Source organism: Monodon monoceros, unplaced genomic scaffold (genome assembly GCF_005190385.1).
Source record: "Monodon monoceros isolate NGI ecotype Baffin Bay Population unplaced genomic scaffold, NGI_Narwhal_1 Super_Scaffold_21, whole genome shotgun sequence".
NCBI classification, from domain to species: Eukaryota; Metazoa; Chordata; class Mammalia; order Artiodactyla; family Monodontidae; genus Monodon; species Monodon monoceros.
Genome location: NW_021703778.1, coordinates 137,990,452 through 138,011,913, shown reverse-complemented (window position 1 = coordinate 138,011,913; position 21,462 = coordinate 137,990,452). Strand labels below are relative to the sequence as shown.

The window sequence follows — 21,462 nt, the reverse complement described above, 5'->3', positions numbered from 1 at the left end:
CTGTTGTGGAAGTGTGGTCAAGTCTAAAGTTGGTTATTTTAGAGCAGGGGTTCTCCACCGTGGCACTACTGACATTCTGGACTGGATAATTCTTGGTTGTGGGGACTGTCCTGTGGAGGATGTTTAGCAGCTTCCCCAACCTCCACCTACTAGATGCCAGCAGCACCTGGCCAAAAAATGTCCAGAAGACAAATCACCACGTAAAGGATCTTCATTGAAAGATAAGGAAACCAATTAAATTTAAAAGGAAAGATGTTTCAGGAGCTATCCAGGGGACAAGCAACTAATAACCTTTCAAAAGGGAAATAATAAAACACTGACACATGAAAATTTTAGTTTAATCTTTAGAAAAACTTTACAAGTGGAAAAGTCCTAAAACAATTTTTAAGTTAAAGATACTTTTCAGATCTTACAAAAGCTAAAACACCTAACAGTACAGTAGTTTCCCTGCGGTTTTCATTTTACTCTGTGTGTTTCATTAACGTAGCATTCAATAACAACGCATGGGATTCTCATTAAAAGATGCTTCCTTTAGTTCCAAAATCATTAACAAAGCAAATGCACTTAGTATGGTTCCAAAATATTAATTTATTTTAGGTAAACACATGCATAAATTTGTGGATACAATCTCTTAAGAGAGTCACACTGAATTCCTACCTATGAATATATTATTCTTGAAAGGTCTGATACCAGCAGTAAAAGCCTGGCCTTGCTGGCTTTGGTCAGCAGTCACAGTAGCTGACAAAAGTGGTTTTGTCCACTAGAGGGAACTCAGCTTGTCATATTGTTCCCAGAACAAACAGAAGTACAGCAGTGAACAAAATAGGAAAGAGAGAGAAACTTGCGTACGTGTGTGTGTGTGTGTGTGTGTGTGTGAGTGAGTGTGCTGCACACTAGGCTGAGGAGGGGGAAGAGAGGACATCAGAAAAATAACTAAACTCTAGAGCTAAACTCAACCTCTAGGTCACCTTAATATTTGTATAAAGAAGAGGGAAACAAAAAAAACCTAATCACATTTTCAAAGCATTTCTTTTCCCTGTGCAAAATAAATAAAAAGGCAACATCCAAAATCAGGTAGTCTTTTTAAAAATAAAATCTCCATATTTTTATAGAAGCATTAAGATTTCTCTTTCTTACTAAAAATAGTTTATTCCCTTATAAGCCAGCGCTACTAGGCTCTATTCATTACAAATATTATCTGCACCTAGGATTAACTGCCTGCTAGGCACAGAACAAAGTACATTATTGGGAAGTCAAAGTAATTCTTTAAAAGTCTATTAAACCAATGCTCAGAAGAACCATAGGTAAAGCTTTTTTTTTTTTTTTTTTTTCCTGTATGCGGGCCTCTCACTGTTGTGGCCTCTCCCGTTGCGGAGCACAGGCTCCGGACGCGCAGGCTCAGCGGCCATGGCTCACGGGCCCAGCCGCTCCGCGGCATGTGGGATCTTCCCGGACTGGGGCACGAACCCATGTCCCCTGCATCGGCAGGCGGACTCTCAACCACTGCGCCACCAGGGAAGCCCGGTAAAGCTTTTAAGTTGGCTGTGAAACAGAAAATTTTGGTCATTAACTATCAAGTGGTTCTTGCAATCAGGACAAATCAACTTTTTTTTTTTTTTAACATCTTTATTGAAGTATAATTGCTTTACAACGGTGTGTTACTTTCTGCTTTATAACAAAGTGAATCAGTTATACATATACATATGTCCCCATATCTCTTTCCTCTTGCATCTCCCTCCATCCCACCCTCCCTATCCCACCCCTCCAGGCGGTCACAAAGCACCGAGCTGATCTCCCTGTGCTATGTGACTGCTTCCCACTAGCTATCTATTTTACGTTTGGTAGTGTATATATGTCCATGCCACTCTCTCGTTTTGTCACAGCTTACCCTTCCCCCTCCCCATATCCTCAAGTCCATTCTCTAGTAGGTCTGTGTCTTTATTCCTGTCTTACCCCTAGGTTCTTCATGACATTGTTTTTCCTTAAATTCCATATATATGTGTTAGCATACGGTATTTGTCTTTCTCTTTCTGACTTACTTCACTCTGTATGACAGACTTTAAGTCCTCCACCTCATTAAAAATAGCTCAATTTCGTTTCTTTTTATGGCTGAGTAATATTCCATTGTATATATGTGCCATATTTTCTTTATCCATTCATCCGATGATGGACACTTAGGTTGTTTCCATCTCCAGGCTATTGTAAATAGAGCTGCAATGAACATTGTGGTACATGACTCTTTTTGAATTATGGTTTTCTCAGAGTATATGCCCAGTAGTGGGACTGCTGGGTCATATGGTAGTTCTATTTGTAGTATTTTAAGGAACCTCCATACTGTTCTCTATAGTGGCTGTACCAATTCACATTCCCACCAGCAGTGCAAGAGTGTTACCTTTTCTCCACACCCTCTCCAGCATTTATTGTTTCTAGATTTTTGGATGATGGCCATTCTGACTGGTGTGAGATGATACCTCATTGTACTTTTGATTTGCATTTCTCTAATGATTAATGATGTTGAGCATTCTTTCATGTGTTTGTTGGCAGTCTGTATATCTTCTTTGGAGAAATGTCTATTTAGGTCTTCTGCTCATTTTTGGATTGGGTTGTTTGTTTTTTTGTTATTGAGCTGCTTATAAATTTTGGAGATTAATCCTTTGTCAGTTGTTTCATTTGCAAATATTTTCTCCCATTCTGAGGGTTGTCTTTTGGTCTTGTTTATGGTTTCATTTACTGTGCAAAAGCTTTTAAGTTTCATTAGGTCCCATTTGTTTATTTTTGTTTTTATTTCCATTTCTCTAGGAGGTGGGTCAAAAAGGATCTTCCTGTGATTTATGTCATAGAGTGTTCTGCCTATGTTTTCCTCTAACAGTTTGATAGTTTCTGGCCTTACATTTAGGTCTTTAATCCATTTTGAGCTTATTTTTGCGTATGGTGCTAGGGAGTGATCTAATCTCATACTTTTACATGTACCTGTTCAGTTTCCCCAGCACCACTTATTGAAGAGGCTGTCCTTTCTCCACTGTACATTCCTGCCTCCTTTATCAAAGATAAGGTGACCATATGTGTGTGGGTTTATCTCTGGGCTTTCTATCCTGTTCTATTGATCAATCTTTCTGGTTTTGTGCCAGTACCATACTGTCCTGATTACTGTAGCTTTGTAGTACAGTCTGAAGTCAGGGAGCCTGATTCCTCAAGCTCCGTTTTTCACCCTCAAGATTGCTTTGGCTATTCGAGGTCTTTTGTGTTTCCATACAAATTGTGAAATTTTTTGTTCTAGTTCTGTGAAAAATGCCAGTGGTAGTTTGATAGGGATTGCATTGAATCTATAGATTGCTTTGGGTAGTAGAGTCGTTTTCACAATTTTGATTCTTCCAATCCAAGAACATGGTATATCTCTCCATCAGTTTGTATCATCTTTAATTACTTTCATCCATGTCTTATAATTTTCTGCATACAGGTCTTTTGTCTCCTTAGGTAGCTTTATTCCTAGATATTTCATTCTTTTGTTGCAATGGTAAATGGGAGTGTTTTCTTGATTTCACTTTCATTTTTCATCATTAGTGTATAGGAATGCAAGAGATGTCTGTGCATTAATTTTGTATCCTGCTACTTTAACAAATTCATTGATTAGCTCTAGTAGTTTTCTGGTAGCATCTTTAGGATTCTCTATGTAGAGTATCATGTCATCTGCAAACAGTGACAGCTTTACTTCTTCTTTTCCGATTTGGATTCCTTTTATTTCCTTTTCTTCTCTGATTGCTGTGGCTATAACTTCCAAAAGTTTGATGAATAAGAGTGGTGAGAGTGGGCAACCTTGTCTTGTTCCTGATCTTAGTGGAAATGCTTTCACTTTTTCACCATTGAGGACGATGTTGGCTGTGGGTTTGTCATATATGGCCTTTATTATGTTGAGGAAAGTTCCCTCTATGCCTACTTTCTGCAGGGTTTTTATCATAAATGGGTGTTGAATTTTGTCGAAAGCTTTCTCTGCATCTATTGAGATGATCATATGGTTTTTCTCCTTCAATTTTTTAATATGGTGTATCACGTTGATTGATATTGAAGAATCCTTGCATTCCTGGAATAAACCCCACTTGATCATGGTGTATGATCCTTTTAATGTGCTGCTGGATTCTGTTTGCTAGTATTTTGTTGAGGATTTTTGCATCTATGTTCATCAGTGATATTGGCCTGTAGTTTTCTTTCTTTGTGACATCCTTGTCTGGTTTTGGTATCAGGGTGATGGTGGCCTCATACAATGAGTTTGGGAGTGTTCCTCCCTCTACTATATTTTGGAAGAGTTTGAGAAGGATAGGTGTTAGCTCTTCTCGAAATATTTGATAGAATTTGCCTGTGAAGCCATCTGGTCCTGGGCTTTTGTTTGCTGGAAGATTTTTAATCACAGTTTCAATTTCAGTGCTTGTGATTAGTCTGTTCATATTTTCTATTTCTTCCTGATTCAGGCTTGGCAGGTTGTGCATTTCTAAGAATTTGTCCATTTCTTCCAGGTTGTCCAGTTTATTGGCATAGAGTTGCTTGTAGTAATCTCTCATGATCTTCTGTATTTCTGCAGTGTCAGTTGTTACTTCTCCTTTTTCATTTCTAATTCTATTGATTTGAGTCTTCTCCCTTTTTTTCTTGATGAGTCTGGCTAATGGTTTATCAATTTTGTTTATCTTCTCAAAGAACCAGCTTTTAGTTTTATTGATCTTTGCTATCCTTTCCTTCATTTCTTTTTCATTTATTTCTGATCTGATTTTTATGATTTCTTTCCTTCTGCTAACTTTGGGGTTTTTTTTTTCCTTTTTTCTCTAATTGCTTTAGGTGCAAGGTTAGGTTGTTTATTCGAGATGTTTCCTGTTTCTTAAGGTAGGATTGAATTGCTATAAACTTCACTCTTAGAACTGCTTTTGCTGCATCCCATAGGTTTTGGGTTGTCGTGTCTCCATTGTCATTTGTTTCTAGGTATTTTTTTATTTCCTCTTTGATTTCTTCAGTGATCACTTTGTTATTAAGTAGTGTATTGTTTAGCCTCCATGTGTTTGTATTTTTTACAGGTCTTTTCCTGTAATTGATATCTAGTCTCATAGTGTTGTGGTCAGAAAAGATACTTGATACAATTTCAATTTTCTTAAATTTACCAAGGCTTGATTTGTGACCCGAGATATGATCTATCCTGGAGAATATTCCATGAGCATTTGAGAAAAATGTGTATTCTGTTGTTTTTGGACGGAATGTCCTATAAATATCAATTAAGTCCATCTTGTTTAATGTATCATTTAAAGCTTGTGTTTCCTTACTTATTTTCATTTTGGATGATCTGTCCATTGGTGAAAGTGGGGTGTTAAAGTCCCCTACTACGAATGTGTTACTGTCAATTTCCCCTTTTATGGCTGTTAGTATTTGCCTTATGTATTGACGTGCTCCTATGTTGGGTGCATAAATATTTACAATTGTTATATCTTCTTCTTGGATCGATCCCTTGATCATTATGTAGTGTCCTTCTTTGACTCTTCTAGTAGTCTTTATTTTAAAGTCTATTTTGTCTGATATGAGAATTGCTACTCCAGCTTTGTTCTGGTTTCCATTTGCATGGAATATCTTTTTCTATCCCCTTACTTTCAGTCTGTATGTGTCTCTAGGTCTGAAGTGGGTCTCTTGTAGACAGCATATATATGGGTCTTGTTTTTGTATCCATTTAGCCAGTCTGTGTCTTTTGGTGGGAGCATTTAATCCATTCACATTTAAGGTAATTATCGATATGTATGTTCCTATTCCCATTTTCTTAGTTGTTTTGGGTTTGTTATTGTAGGTCTTTTCCTTCTCTTGTGTTTCTTGCCTAGAGAAGTTCCTTTAGCATTTGTTGTAAAGCTGGTTTGGTGGTGCTGAACTCTCTCAGCTTTTGCTTGTCTGTAAAGGTTTTAATTTCTCCATCAAATCTGAATGAGATCCTTGCTGGGTAGAGTAATATTGGTTGCAGGTTTTTCTCCTTCATCACTTTAAATATGTCCTGCCAGTCCCTTGTGGCTTGCAGAGTTTCTGCTAAAAGATCAGCTGTTAACCTTATGGGGATTCCCTTGTGTGTTATTTGTTGTTTTTCCCTGCTTCTTTTTTTTTCCTTGCTTCTTTTAATATGTTTTCTTTGTATTTAATTTTTGACAGTTTGATTAATATGTGTCTTGGCGTATATCTCCTTGGATTTATCCTGTATGGGACTCTCTATGTTTTCTGGACTTGATTAACTATTCCTTTTCCATATTAGGGAAGTTTTCAACTATAATCTCTTCAAATATTTTCTCAGTCCCTTTCTTTTTCTCTTCTTCTTCTGGAACCCCTATAATTCGAATGTTGGTGCGTTTAATGTCCCAGAGTTCTCTGAGACTGTCCTTGGTTCTTTTCATTCTTTTTTCTTTATTCTGCTCTGCAATAGTTATTTCCACTATTTTATCTTCCAGGTCACTTATCCATTCTTCTGCCTCAGTTATTCTGCTATTGATCCCAACTAGAGTATTTTTAATTTCATTTATTGTGTTGCTCATCATTGTTTCATCTTTAGTTCTTCTAGGTCCTTGTTAAATGTTTCTTGCATTTTGTCTATACTATTTCCAAGATTTTGCATCATCTTTACTATCATTATTCTGAATTCTTTTTCAGGTAGACTGCCTTTTTCCTCTTCATTTGTTAGGTCTGGTGGGTTTTTATCTTGCTCCTTCATCTGCTGTATGTTTTTCTGTCTTCTCATTTTGCTTATCTTACTGTGTTTGGGGTCTCCTTTTTGCTGGCTGCAGGTTCATAGTTCCCATTGTTTCTGGTGTCTGTCCCTAATGGCTAAGGTTGGTTCAGTGGGTTGTGTAGGCTTCCTGGTGGAGGGGACTAGTGCCTGTGTTCTGGTGGATGAGGCTGGATCTTGTCTTTCTGGTGGGCTGGTCCACGTCTGGTGGTGTGTTTTGGGGTGTCTGTGGACGTATTATGATTTTAGGCAGCCTCTCTGCTAATGGGTGGCGTTGTGTTCCTGTCTTGCTAGTTGTTTGGCATAGGGTGTCCAGCACTGTAGCTTGCTGGTCGTTGAGTGAAGCTGGGTGTTGGTGTTGAGATGGAGATCTCTGGGAGATTTTTGCCATTTGATATTACGTGGAGCTGGGAGGTCTCTTGTGGACCAGTGTCCTGAAGTTGGCTCTCCCACCTCAGAGGCATAGCACTGACTCCTGGCTGCAGCACCAAGAGCCTTTCATCCACACGGCTCAGAATAAAAGGGAGAAAAAGTAGAAAGAAAGAAAGAAAGAAAGAAAGAAAGAAAGAAAGAAAGAAAGAAAGAAAGAAAGAAAGAAAGGAGGGAGGGAGGGAGGGAGGGAGGGAGGGAGGAAGGAAGGAGAGAAGGAAGGAAAGAAAGAAGATAAAATATAATAAAATAAAGTAAGATTAAATAAAATAAAGTTATTAAAATAAAAAATATTAAGAAAAAAAATTTTTTTAAGAAAAAAAAAAACGGATGGATAGAACCCTAGGACAAATGGTGGAAGCAAAGCTATACAGACAAAATCTCACACAGAAGCATACACATAAACACTCACAAAAAGAAAAGGGGAAAAAATAATAAATCTTGTTCTCAAAGTCCACCTCCTCAATTTGGGATGATTCGTTTTCTATTCAGGTATTCCATAGATGCAGGGAACATCAAGTTGATTGTGGAGCTTTAATCCGCTGCTTCTGAGGCTGCTGGGAGGGATTTCCCTTTCTCTTCTTTGTCCTCACAGCTCCCGGGGCTCAGCTTTGGAATTGGCCCCGCCTCTGCATGTAGGTCGCTGTAGGGCGTCTGTTCTTCGCTCAGACAGGACGGGGTTAAAGGAGCCGCTGATTCGGGGGCTCTGGCTCACTCAGGCTGGGGGGAGGGAGGGGTACGGAGTGCGGGGCGAGCCTGCGGCAGCAGAGGCCAGCGTGACGTTGCACCAGCCTGAAGCGTGCCGTGCGTTCTCCTGGGGAAGTTGTCCCTGGATCCCGGGACCCTGGCAGTGGCGCGCTGTACAGGCTCCCCGGAAGGGGGGTGTGGACAGTGACCTGTGCTCGCACACAGGCTTCTTGGTGGTGGCAGCAGCAGCCTTAGCGTCTCATGCCTGTCCCTGGGGTCCACGCTTTTACCCGTGGCTTGCGCCCATCTCTGGAGCTCCTTCAAGCAGCGCTGTTAATCCCCCCTCCTCGCGTACCAGGAAACAAAGAGGGAAGAAAAAGTCTCTTGCCTCTTCGGCAGGTCCAGACTTTTCCCCAGACTCCCTCCCGGCTAGCTGTGGCGCACTAACACCCTGCAGGCTGTGTTCAAACAAGCCTCTCGGGCTGGTGAGTGCCGGTCGGCACCAATCCTCTGTGCGGGAATCTCTCCGCTTTGCCCTCCGCACCCCTGTTGCTGTGCTCTTCTCCGCGGCTCCGAAGCTTTCCCCCTCTGCCACCCGCAGTCTCCGCCCGTGAAGGGGCTTCCTAGTGTGTGGAAACCTTTCCTCCTTCACAGCTCCCTCCCACTGGGGCAGGTCCCATCCCTATCCTTTTGTCTCTGTTTTTTCTTTTTTCTTTTGCCCTACCCAGGTACGTGGGGACTTTCTTGCCTTTTGGGAGGTCTGAGGTCTTCTGCCAGCGTTCAGTAGGTGTTCTGTAGGAGTTGTTCCACGTGTAGATGCATTTCTGGTGTATCTGTGGGGAGGAAGGTGATCTCCGCGTCTTACTCTTCCGCCATCTTCCTCTCCTCTCCTCCAAATCAGCTTTTTAGTTTTAAAACATTCTTTTAATTACAAAACAATAGTTTCATTGTAGAAATTTTAGAAAATGCAAATCAGCTTAAAAAAGAAAAGAAAAAAAATCACCTTCAACCCCACCATCTGCACAAATAACTACTACCATATGTGTATATATCCTTGTTTTTTTCTATGCATAGAACCACCTTTATTTTTAATCTATAAAAAATGAATATCTTTTCTCATTTAAATATCTTTCTATATAAATACATACATTTTTATATACAAATATACACATTTATATATATATATAAAATTTTAATTGAGGTATAATTGACATGTAACATTATATTAGGTTCAGATGATTTGACATTATGATTTGATATCTGTATATACTGGGAAATGATCACCACAGTAAGTCTATTTAACACCTGTTAACTTTTAAATTTTTATGTGGCTGCATAGTATTTCATTGTATGTATCATAACATAGATACTTGACCTAAACTTTACACTTATAGCATCCCTGACTGTTGATATTTAGGTTGTCTCCAATCGTTCAGTGTGAAAAGCCCTCTAAGGGGGTCCTCTCTTCCTATCTGATGTTGCCACAAAAGCTGCTCTGACACTTATTCCCTCAGAAAAGCCTTACATATAAAATACCAAGTATACAACCTGGACAAAACTTAAAATCGATGCTGACCTGAGTTTTTCCACGTCAGGAAGCCCCTTATCACCATCTTCCCACTTCAGACCGGTTTACGTCCACCTCTAGGGGGCATCCTTCCTGCTCCAAACCACTGCTCCTTTAGGGGGTATCTGCACTTCACTCACAAAATCCTCCCATGTCTTTTGTCTTCTGTCACATACGACTTTCCCATTCCCATTCCCCCAGCGTGCATCCTGATTGTGTATGTGGAGGACGGGGGGAACTTCCCAAACAATCCACAACCCCCAACTGGTATTTCAAAAACACACAGGCCTTTATTTTGACAATTAAATTCCTGTTACTGCAGAAACTGTGTCCAACTCTACATCCAGAGCTAGAAGCAACTAGGCTTGCAGCAGCTCTGTGATGTGGAAGACAATGCATATTTTTCCTCTCCCTCTGAAAGCATCATACACATCACAAGGGTTAATGGCCTAATTCTTTATTATCTTCCCTATCCACATTCATCACAAGACACCCTGCCCAGGAAGGCAAGAATGAGAGGTTATTGTTAAGACGGAATGAATGAGACAATGTGTGGCTCTGTTCTTCTGACCTGACAGTGTGACCCAGGCAGGGGGACTGCGGCCAGGGAGGGGTATGTGCTGGCCTCCACGCATCCCGGCACAGCTGCCCCTGTGTGCTGCGGGCAAATGAACCTGGCTCAGGGGCCTCCCTCTGACTCTCTCCCTCCGGAGCAGCAGCAGGAGAGATGAGGTCGAGGTGCTGCTGAGGGGATGCGATCTCTCTCAGTGAGAACTGGAGCATTAGATCCAATTCCTGGCAGCTCTCTGCTACCTCAGGTACCCCTCAGACTAGAGTGATGATCAGTTTCTTCTTTAAAATACAAACTACGATGAGCGTCTAAGGATGAGAAGCCACACTGAGGACACCATGTGCACCAGCACTTTGGGAAGAATCCTAGTTGCTTAGATCTTTAACCATAAATCAGAAGCTTAGGAAAACGATGTCATGACATTTGTACACCAAGACGGTAACACATCCACTGCCATCAAGAGCCATACTGTCCCTCCCAGGCATTGGTGAGAAGGGACTTCTATGGAGGTGTTTACTGAAAGCAAAGGCATTTTTGTCCATTGGGTTGCCACGTGTTTCCCCACAGAAGCTATTCAATTGCATACTGTACTTTCTGGCAAAATCATATTTCTCCAGAGTTGATGATGAAGACTTTTCTCAAAGACCAGAGCAAGAGCCAAAAGAAAAGGCCACAGAAGAAACAGAATCCTTATCTTGGGAGTTCAAAGTCTTATTCTACCCATGAGCATACAATGGGCTTCTGAAGTGGAAGAGTTTCAGGAAGTTACTGGAGGTCAAGAGAAGGGCAACGGTTTCTTTGTAGTGCTCTGTGTTTTTCATTCAAAATAAATAAAACAGAAACAAAACAAAAAGAACCCCAAAGTCAAAATACAATTTCAGAGAACACCCCAGGTTCCCCAAAGCCAGACTCACTCTGTCGCCACCATCTGGGGAATGGGCTCATCTAGGAGTTCCAAGCTGTGCAGGATCCAGTAGCAGAGCCATGGGCGGCTGGCATCCAGACACTGCAAAAGGAACAGGGCAGAAAACACACCCCTTATTCAGAATCGTTCCAAGACCCTGCTGAAAAGGCATCAGGGTCTCCAACTGTTCAGTGTGAAAAGGGAGACATCTGTCTCCCTCCTGGCAGCCTGGCAAGGAGGAGGAGGACAACCTCTGAACAGTGAATGAAGGACACTTTGCCTGGTGGCTTTAGCCAGGAGCTGAAATGACCATATGTGAGAAAAGGACAATGGGACAAAGGAGTTTAACCTGAACCCAATGGGTCCTTCCCTGACAGACATCCAAAGAAGCCGAGCAGAGGACTTCTCACATGCCAGAAAGTTAAGTGCTACTATTTTCTCAGTGCAGACCCAAGAAGATACACAACCTCAGGATGGGATTACCTGGAGTAACTCATCCAGTAAGTATCTCCTCATGCCAAGCTCTGGGGGCACAGTAATGAGTAAAATTCAGTTCCTACTCTTAAGATACTTTGTTTAGGATGTGTGTGGTTTTCTGTAGAGGAAGAGGGCAATTAGAAAGACATGTAAGTACAAGTGTCTTTCTGAAACAAGGCAGAACAAAACTAATGCATACATATACCTGGATAAACGCTATTAATGGGCACATGGAAGAAACTGACTACCTCTGCCTGGGGAGCTGGGAAAGGTTTCCAAAGGTGACATGTGAGCAGGTCTTGATCCTAACTCAAGCCATAAATATTCAAGCATTCAAGGCTAGGCGGGCAGGCAGTATTACTGCCCCAGTTTTACAAATCCAAAGTGTATATATGAGATCCAGAGAGATGAACATTTTCCAGATTACAGAGAGTAAACGTCAGAGATAAGATAAGACTGCCGGTTTCTAGACTCTCAGTCCAGTGCTCTTTCCATTGTCCCAAACTGCCCTCTTCATAAATGTGCACATAAATGTGCTAGCTCCCCACCTGGGGGCAGCTGGTGTGGTGACAGAAGACACTGCTATGGGTTTCAGTGCCAGCTGCTCCTCTCACTAGCTATGTGCCTTTGAGCAAATACTTAATCTTGCTATGCCTATTTCCTTATCTATGAAGAAATAAAGACTTACCTACCCCCTGAAGTAGCTGTGAGGATTAAATGAGACAATGAACAGCAAGCTTTTAGCACACCCTTCAGTGAATTGTTAGCTGTCACGGTATTAATTGTATCAGGGTTGGCTGGACCCTAATCACTGAGGATTGAATACTGAAAGTCCACAGGCCAAACGTAACCCAGGGATGCATACTGCTTGTTCCCTGTAGTGTTTTGTTTGTTTAATTAGAATTGGTTGTAACATTTACGTGTTGAGAGATCCACAGAGAAATCTGAATTTCTGGCTTCATTTGAAAAAACAAGAAGAGATCTGGCAACCCTGGGTCTGCACTGCTGTTTGGCAGCAACTGGCAGAAACAGAGTAAAAGCATGGGTCCTCTGCTTTGCCTCAGTTCCACCCCACGCACCGTCCCCCAACCAAGCCCACATCTCTCGTTTATGCTACCCGCTTGGGTCTATACGTCCAAATTCCTACTGTAAATAATCAAATGTAGAACCCCCAAATAAAAGCAAATTCAAAGCAGAGCTGCTCTATGTAAAGTGGGGCAGGGAAACTGGCGGCCTCTGGTTCACATTCACCCTCTGGCTGCTACTCACCCCTATTCCCAACACCCCTCCCCTCCGCCTCCGCTGGCCTCCCCTGAGCCCCTCTCTGGACCCCTAGGGCTCTAAGGAATATTGATTTAAGATCCACTCCACGTGTGGGCACTTTTACGGTGTTAAACCGCAGGGACTTATATACTGGTCCTTTGGCCAGTAGAGAAATTAGATCAGCTTACAGGGCCAAGGGGTGGGGATGAACAGGTATCTAGACCACCTTTTAGCGGTCAAGGGGTGTCTAGAAGAACACCATGTGAACCCCCCTCAGCCACGATAGGGGTGAAAGCCCCACCCCATCTGGGGCCTCCACCAGCTCTAAGGGAGGACGAGACTAGAGATCAGGTTCTGTCCTTTCGGAAGTAGGAGTCCCGGCTCTGTGGGGCAGAGCTGCTGCGGACCCAGTTCTCACCAGAGCCACACGGGATGGTGAGTGAATCTACGACAGGGCAAGCCCATAGTGTCTTTTACATCCAAACAGTAAAAAAGGAGAAAGATCTGACTGATAATTTGATAGAGAAAGCTCCTGGGCAAGGTGTTTACCTCGTAGGCATCTGTCAGCTGTCGGAGGCCTCTCTTCAGATAATGGAAGTGCTTCTCCCTCTGCAAAATAAGCCTGGAAAGATAAAGAGCTTTGTAAACCTACTCTTAACAGCCTCGGCTTCCCCCACTACAGAACACACGCACACACTCACTCACACCTTCTGGTCATCCCCCCACAGTCAATGAGCAGAAAACAGCAACTTCTTTAGCTCCACGGGGCGGCTAAACCAGAGAAAAGAGCCCAGCCTCTGAACGTCCCTAACGTGCCTGGGGCGGGGCTTCCCTGGTGGCGCAGTGGTAAAGAATCCGCCTTCCAATACAGGGGACACGAGTTCGAGCCCTGGTCGGGAGCTAGGATCCCACATGCCGCGGGGCAACTAAGCACGCGCGCCACAACTACCGAGCTCGCGCGCCTCCATGAGAGAGAGCCTACGTGCTGCCAACTGTGGAGCCCACGCCCTCTGGACCCCAACACAGAGCCCGTGCGCTGCAACAAAAGATCCTGCATGCCTCAACGAAAATCCGGCGTGCCGCAACAAACACACGGCGCAGCCAAAAAATAAATAAATAAAATGTTAAAAAAATTAAAAATCAGAGCTTCACTGGTGGCACAGTGGTTGAGAGTCCGCCTGCTGATGCAGGGGACACGGGTTCGTGCCCCGGTCCGGGAAGATCCCACATGCCGCGGAGCGGCTGGGCCCGTGAGCCATGGCAGCTGAGCCTACGCATCCGGAGCCAGTGCTCCGCAATGGGAGAGGCCACAATAGAGAGAGGCCCGCGTACCGCAAAAAAAATAAATAAATAAAAAATTCGTGCAGACAAAAAATAAATAAAATGTTAAAAACAAACTCTCCTTCGTGGCCGGTAGCTTTGGGCTAGAAATGCCACTGTGAGCACACTTAGCCAGGCGGTAACAAACCACCCAGAAAGTTCCTCCAGGGTCTAGCTGAGAACAGACACCTTGCGGCTCCCCATCCTGTAAGCAATTTAAATCTGAGCCTCGCCACTTCCCTGATTTGGTTAGCCTCTGTCGTTCTGGTCATTTCTTCTGGGGTCACTTCTCTGAAGTCTGTGCTTTGTACCCTGCCTGCCCCTCACTCATCCGTCTAGTATTCCCTCCCCGAAATTCCACCTCCCACGTGCTGACCCACAGCCCTGGCCTGAGGATCATGTGTGTATTCTGCAGCCAGTCGCTCTCCTCGGCCCTGATGTCAGCAACACTGGCTCTAAGATGGACTGTGCTGGCCATGGCCACCTGCACAGGCAGGCAGAGGACAGGGGCTGCACTTCTCGCTGGGTCTGACAGAGGGGGTCTGTGTGATTACGGAAGGAAAGAAAAAAGTAAAGAATTTAAGACATTCACTGTGTTTGCTGATCCCAGAAATAAAGTGAAAGAAGAGCCAGTCTCTTTCCTAGGTATTCAATTCAACAATTGTTTATTGAACTCCCACTGTACTGTGTCAAGAAGACGTAGTCTTTACTCCAAAACGTCTAATTCAGTACTGGAAGTGAGATAAGGACATAAGCGGTTACAATATGAGCAAACCTGGGTAGGTTTCATAAAGGGAAAACAGATAAAATACTAGAAGCTCTAAAGGGTTTGGGGGAGGGCATCTCATTCAGAAAACAACGATCAGGGAAGGTTGTGTGAACAGGTGGAATTTGAGGTAGGGGCCCTGGAAGAAGGAGAATATTGTAACAGGCAGAGGAAGGGAGGAGTTGGTGGGAGGACAGTTTAGCCAAGAAGGAACAAAAACAAAAGGAACCGACCAGGGCCGTCCAAAAGAACTTCCAGTGATGATGGAAGTGTCTTTGCCTGTGCTGTCCAATAGGTAGCCACGAGCCACATGTGCATACTGAGCACTTGAAATGTGGCTAGTGTGACTGAGCAACTGAATTTTAAACTTTATTTAATTTTAATTAATTTACGTTTAAACAGGTACAAGTGGCTAATGGCTACTATACCATGCAGACAGGGATAAAGTGTGCAGAGGGAGTGCAGGTCGGGGATTTGGCCTGGCTATTAGGAATGAAAGAGGAATGGTCAAGAGGCCCTTTTTACAGGGATCTGGGATGCCAGCTGAGGAATTTAACTCAATTTAATACGCAAAGGGAATTTGCAACAACATGGATGGAACTTGAGGACATTATGCTACGTGAAATAAGTCAGATAGAAAAAGATAAATACTGGACGATCTCACTCATATGTGGCACTCTAGGGCTTCCACCAAAAAAAAAAACAAACAAAAGCCCTGAGCTTGTGGATACAGAAAACAGATTGGTGGTTGCCTGACGTGAGAAGTGAAGGGGGAGGGCAGTGAAATGGGTGAAGGGGGTCAACCTCCAGTTATAAAATAAATAAGTCATGAAAATGTAATGTACAGCACAGTGATATGGTTAATAATACTGTACTGCCTATTTAAAAGTAGCTAGGAGAGTGGGTCTCAAAAGTTCTCAACACAAGAAAAAGAATTTATAACTATATATGGTGCTGAATGTTAACTGGACTTACTGTGGTGACCATTTTGCAATACATACAAATATTGAACCATTGCGTTGCACACCTGAAATGAATATAATGTTATGTCAGTTATACCTCAATTTAAAAAAATAGGCAAAGGAAAACCCTGAGGGTTTTCAGCTGAGGAAAAATGACCAGAACTGTGCTTTAGAAAAATTATCTGACCACAGTAGGTATTCAATCTGTGTTTACAAACTGTACTGGTGAAAGCAGTAAGTGGGGAGAGAGATGAGGTGGGAAGACAGGGCAAGATGCTATTAAGAGTCAACCAGGTGGGAAGAACTTAGAGTTCTGAGGGCTCCACCTAGCACGGTGCCCAAGACAAGCTGACTGTGGACAGGTGGATGCTAAAGCACTGGAAATGTATTCAGGTGGGGATGTCAGTCACATCGCTGGAAACACATGTGAGACTCTGGAGAGGGATCCAGGTGACACAGATGAACTGGGAATCATTTATCTGCAAGCAGGTGACAGGTGAAGCTGCAGGAGTAGAGGACAGAGCAGAGAGAAAAGTTTGAAGGCAGAACTGAGGGAAGACCCATCTTTAAGGGCTTGGAGGACCAGGAGCCAGAGGAGAGAAGTAAAGAGCAGTACACAAGCAGAGGAAGGACAAAGGCAGTGTCGGCTCACAGGCAGAGCAGGAGGAGAGAATTTCACGGAGGTTTTTTTTTTTTTTTTTTTTTTTTTTGCGGTACGCGGGCCTCTCACTGTTGCGGCCTCTCCCATTGCGGAGCACAGGCTCCGGACGCGCAGGCTCAGCGGCCATGGCTCACGGGCCCAGCCGCTCCGCGGCACGTGGGATCTTCCCGGACCGGGGCACGAACCCGCGTCCCCTGCATCAGCAGGCAGACTCTCAACCACTGCGCCATCAGGGAAGCCCTCACGGAGGTTTTTAACAGCGGCAAACAGTGCAGTAAGAGTGAGGAAAAAGAGGACAAACTACAAAGTGGCTGGTGACCTTCAAGAGAGTCAGGGAGTGAGAAGAGCAGATTCCAGATCATAAAGAAGAGATGGCCAGACTCAATTTCTCTTTCAAGGAGGTCCAGGGGTCAGGGCTCAGTGAGCACAGGGACAGGTGGGCTTTAAGCACTGGAGGTGTATTCAGGTGAGGGCGTCAGGAGGAGAGGTGAGTCTGAAAATAATGAATGAGTCTACATTCTCAGAGACAGAAACAATGGGAGAGTGTGAAGTTAGACAAACAGAGGACTCTGAAGTGGGGAAGAGGGAAACCAAGGAAACGTGGGACGGCCTCGGTTTTCTCAGGAATTAGGAGGCAAGACCTGGGAGAGTGTGCGTTGCCCGTAAGGGGGAATATGTTAGGAAACCTACACAAGATGAATGAAGGACGATAAACCGGAGTGAAGGCCCAGCTGAAGCTGAGGAGTATAAGCTTTTGATGAAGCCATTCAGAAGGCACTGTTGTACAATTTTTTTTCTTGGCAATCTTGCTAGGGCCCTTTAGCAGAAGCAGTGACAGGGGTACTGCGGTTAGGGCTCGTAAGACGGGAAGAGCAGAAAGGTAGAGGTGTGAGGGAGCGGAATGAGATCAGCGGACAGCTGACGAGAGCACACCGCGCGGCCCGGCCCTGGCTGGGCAGGCTGAGTGTGGCCAGCATAGGTGTGATGGAAGAGAAAAACCAGGAGGGCGCAGGAGACCGTTAACAGGGCAGGCAGGGACCCACTCAAGAAGTGAGAGGAGGCTGAGAAACCCAATCCAGGTGAGGGCAAGCACAGAATTTGGAGGCAGAACTCCTGACTTCTAACTATGAAAGGATCAGGTCACAGAGGGTTTTCTACAGGTCAGTTCTTTTCAGTCTGAAAAACAGTCAGAGGAATTTGAATATGCCAAATACCCTGGGATGCTAGGCCACAGAGGAGAGAAGGGAAAATACTCTGTTCCAATAACGAGAACACTTTCCACCTCATTTAAAATGTCGGGCAAGACAGCATTAAAGGTTTCTTGCGAATAAAATTTTGTGATCCTAAGTGTAATGCTGGGGAAAGGGACCAGGTACTGACTGGAATTCCCTGTTGGGTCTGCCTGCCTACTGCATACCCTATAACCCCGTGAAGGGAGCTCGCATCTAGCTTCAGCACCTGGGCCCAGCACAGAGCAGGCTCTCAACATTTACTGTCAAATGAACAAGAGAAAGAATAGAGGAATGGTAGCGTCAGTTTCTGACTAGCCCAAAGAGACTTCTCCCTGGGTACGTGTCCTGTCAATTAAAAAGAATGACAAACCTCAAAGGGAAAGTTAAAATGCGAGCAAGCAGAGAGGACAAGGAGGGGTTGGTTAGATTGCAGATGGCATCCACTCTGGCTCAGGGGTGCTTCCCATCAGTCTCTCGTGTGGTCACACGTGCCACACTGCAGGAGACCTGTCAGCCAGGGGTTAAACTTCCCTGGAGGACTCGGTATTTCTAGAGAGCTGAATTAAGCCACAAACAAATCCTTCCCCTTATTGTGGGGAAAAGGAAAAACCAACCCTGGAGAATGAACCCTTTCCCTTGTCTTCTCACTCCTCTCATTTGACAAGGGGCTTGTCCGTCCTAAGAAATGAAAGACCTCAGAGGCAAAGGCTTTTCTATGTGTAGGGAGGAAGAGACTCTGCTACTCCTCAGGACCCTGAAGTGACAAGAAGCTACCTGAAGCCTCACCTGACCAGAAACATCTAACTGAAAGAAGCTTCAGGCACCTTTTCTGCAGCTCTGAGTTGGTCCCTAGAGGTGGGACCTGAGGCAGCCCAAAGGGGGCTCCCCAATAGCTCTCCTCCCACCCCGAGCCTCACTCACAGATAGCCAGGCCCTGGGAGCCCTGCTAAGAGGGAACTAGTGAATTCCTTTAGCTGGCTTCATCTGAAGACCAACTTTAGCCACAAGCAGGGGAAGAGAAATTTCTTTCCGTGACTTTTTCCACAAGGGAAACTGTCCTTTCACTTTCATCCACTTAATCATAAACACACGTACACATGCATGCAAGCACACACACAAAAATGCTAATATGTAAATGTTATTCTAAAATCTCGGGAAATGTTTCTTTATCTAGAGCTTCAAGGGCCACAATGCTGACTGAATTTTAACTTCTTCTTTGAGGTTTATGATTCTTTTAAATTGAAGGGACATATATCCAGTTTCTTTTGGTCAGCCAGAGACTGTACTAAGAGCCTTACTGTTATGGACTAAATTGTGTCTCCCCCCATCCCCAAATTTCATATGTTGAAGCCCTAACCCCCAGTGTGACTGCATTTGAAGATAGGAGCTTTAAAGAGGTATTTAAGGTTAAATGGGACCTGGTGATCCTATAGAAAGAGTAAGTGACACTGGGGAGGAGTCCACACAGAGAAAAGGCCATGTGAACACACAGTGAGAAGGCGGCCTCTGCAAGCTAAGGAGAGAGATCTCAGGAGAAACCAACCCTGCCAACACCCTGATCTTGGAATTCCAGCCTCCCAAACTGTAAGAAAACAAATTTCTGTTGTTTAAGCCATCCCATCAGTGGTATTTGATTATAGCAGCCCTAGCAAACTAATACTCTTACCATTCTTTTATTCTAAAGTCACCTCTAGATCTAAAACTCTTTTCTGTGTAGGGCATTAGAAAAGAAAAGCTAGAGCTCTTTCCCTTTCCTTTCTGAATAATTCAGCCCCAAAGCCATTCAATCAGGTGGAGCAGAACAAGCCAGGCTCTGCGCAGGAGTGGGGTGGCAGGGCACGCTGCAGGGCACGCGGCAGGGCACGCGGCAGGGCACGAGTGCTCAACTGGTTGAGGAGGGCATCTGTGTGGCTGCGGAGAGAGGGGTGGGAGACTGGGACGCACAGGAATGACCAAATAAATGCATATATTTAGGGCACTGGCAGCCTGGTTCCACTGTTGGAGAAGTAACTTAGAAATACTTGTGTACCGTGCAGCATGTACAGTGCAGTCCCATGCCCTCACCAAGCTCCAGCCCCACTGCCTGGGCTGCACTCTGCTCTTTTCAGTCTCAGAGCTGTAGCTCACGTTTCCCCTCTGCCTGGAAAAGTCCCACCACCTCCTAAACTGGCCAATTCCTACTCACCCCCCAGGTCTCAGCCTAAGAGTCACTTTCTCTGAGAGGCCTCTGCTACAGACTTAATGTCTACATCCCTCCAAAACTCTTATGTTGAAATCCTAATTCTCAGTGTGATGGTATTAGGAGGTGGGGACCTCTCTGCATGGTGATTAGGTGGTCAGGGTAGAGTTCTCATGAAGGGATTAGTGCTCTTACAAAAGAGACCCCAGAGAGCTTCTTCCACCAGGTGAGAATACAGTGAGAAGATGCCATCTATGAACCAGAGGTGCGGGTCCTCGCCAGACACCACATCTGCTGGTGCCTTGATCTTGGACTTCCCAGGCTCCAGAACAGTGAGAAATAAACGTTAAGTCACCCAATCTACAGGAAGTTGCTACAGCAGCCCAAATAGACTGAGACACCTTCCCTAATTTACATCCAACCTAATTTACACCCTCCCTGTTACTCTCTCTCGGAGCGCCACGTTCCCTTCTTAAGACAGTTACCTCTGGGCTTCCCTGGTGGCGCAGTGGTTGAGAATCCGCCTGCCAATGCAGAGGACACGGGTTTGAGCCCTGGTCCGGGAAGATCCCACATGCTGCAGAGCAACTAAGCCCATGCGCCACAACTACTGAGCCTGAGCTCTAGAGCCCGCGAGCCACAACTACTGAAGCCCGCGCACCTAGAGCCCGTGTTCCGCAACAGGAGAAGTCACCGCAGTGAGAAGCCCATGCACTGCAACGAAGAGTAGCCCCCGCTCGCGGCAACTAGGGAGAAGCAACGAAGACCCAACGCAGCCAAAAATAAATAAATAAAAGAAATTTATATTTTAAAAAAAGAGAGAGACAGTCACCCCCTTGGTAACTATGTTCTTTGAATTCACTGGTTTAATAACTACCTTCCCCATGAGACTGAGAGCCCAGCAGGAGCAGGACCTGGGTCAGCCTTGCTCACCCTGTTCCCAGAGCCCAGCAGTGCCTGAGCCCCTAGATACCGTTGCCAAATGGGTGAAGGAATGAATGACTTTAAATGAACACAGCAAACTGAATGACAGCAAACACACTCCCTCCCCCTAAACGTGGACCATCCCTGAGACTCATGCCTTTGTTTGTGACAGATGAGAGAACAGGGATTCAGTCCATTGTTGGCTGCTGGGAGGGTTTTAAACCAACGAAAGCCAGGGGCTTCTCCAGTCAAAAAGTAAGCCTCTGGCACATAAGCAGTAAGTCACTTGAGAGAGGGTGGGAGGGAAGATGAACTTACTTGTATGAACCTTGGAAAGAACAACAGTATGAAGGTCCACATCTTTTAACTGCTCAGGATTTGGAAAATGCTAAAGTATCATCGCATAGCGAAATGGCAGAAAACATGGAAGCTGAGCAGGTGCCCGTATGAAAACTGCTTTGAGAGCTTAACTCAGAGCATTTTGGCTTCAGAGCAACTGCCAACACTTAACCTTTAGTGCTCTATTAGCATTATCAATATTTCCCCCTTACAAGGAGCACCAGGCTACTTTTTCCCAAGAAAAAAACAATTGTTTGTTTGTTTGTTTTTTGGCCATGCTGCACAGCTTGAGGGATCTCAGTTCCCAGACCAGGAACTGAACCTGGGTTACGGCAGCGAAAGCCCGGAATCCTAACCACTAGGTCACCAGGGAACCCCCTGACAATTTAAAAATTTTATGTGACTGTGTGTGTGTGTGTGTGTGTGTGTGTGTGTGTGTGTGTGTGTGTGT

General features: G+C 44.5%; 1 protein-coding gene across 5 annotated transcripts in view; it reads right to left on the bottom strand.

Annotated features, from left to right (window-relative positions):
• FNTB (farnesyltransferase, CAAX box, beta) overlaps positions 1 to 21,462 on the bottom strand; it is an 85,560-nt gene that overhangs the window by 39,740 nt on the left and 24,358 nt on the right. For all 5 annotated transcript variants that reach the window (XR_003795761.1, XR_003795762.1, XM_029236571.1 and 2 more), the window contains exons 3-4: positions 13,178 to 13,250; positions 10,899 to 10,990 (exon numbers count right to left, since the gene is read on the bottom strand). Coding sequence is in view for 3 of the 5 variants with exons in the window: in XM_029236571.1 (XP_029092404.1) it covers positions 10,899 to 10,990; positions 13,178 to 13,250 (165 nt within the window). In the remaining 2 variants the exon portion in view is untranslated. The remainder of the gene's footprint in view (positions 1 to 10,898; positions 10,991 to 13,177; positions 13,251 to 21,462) is intronic.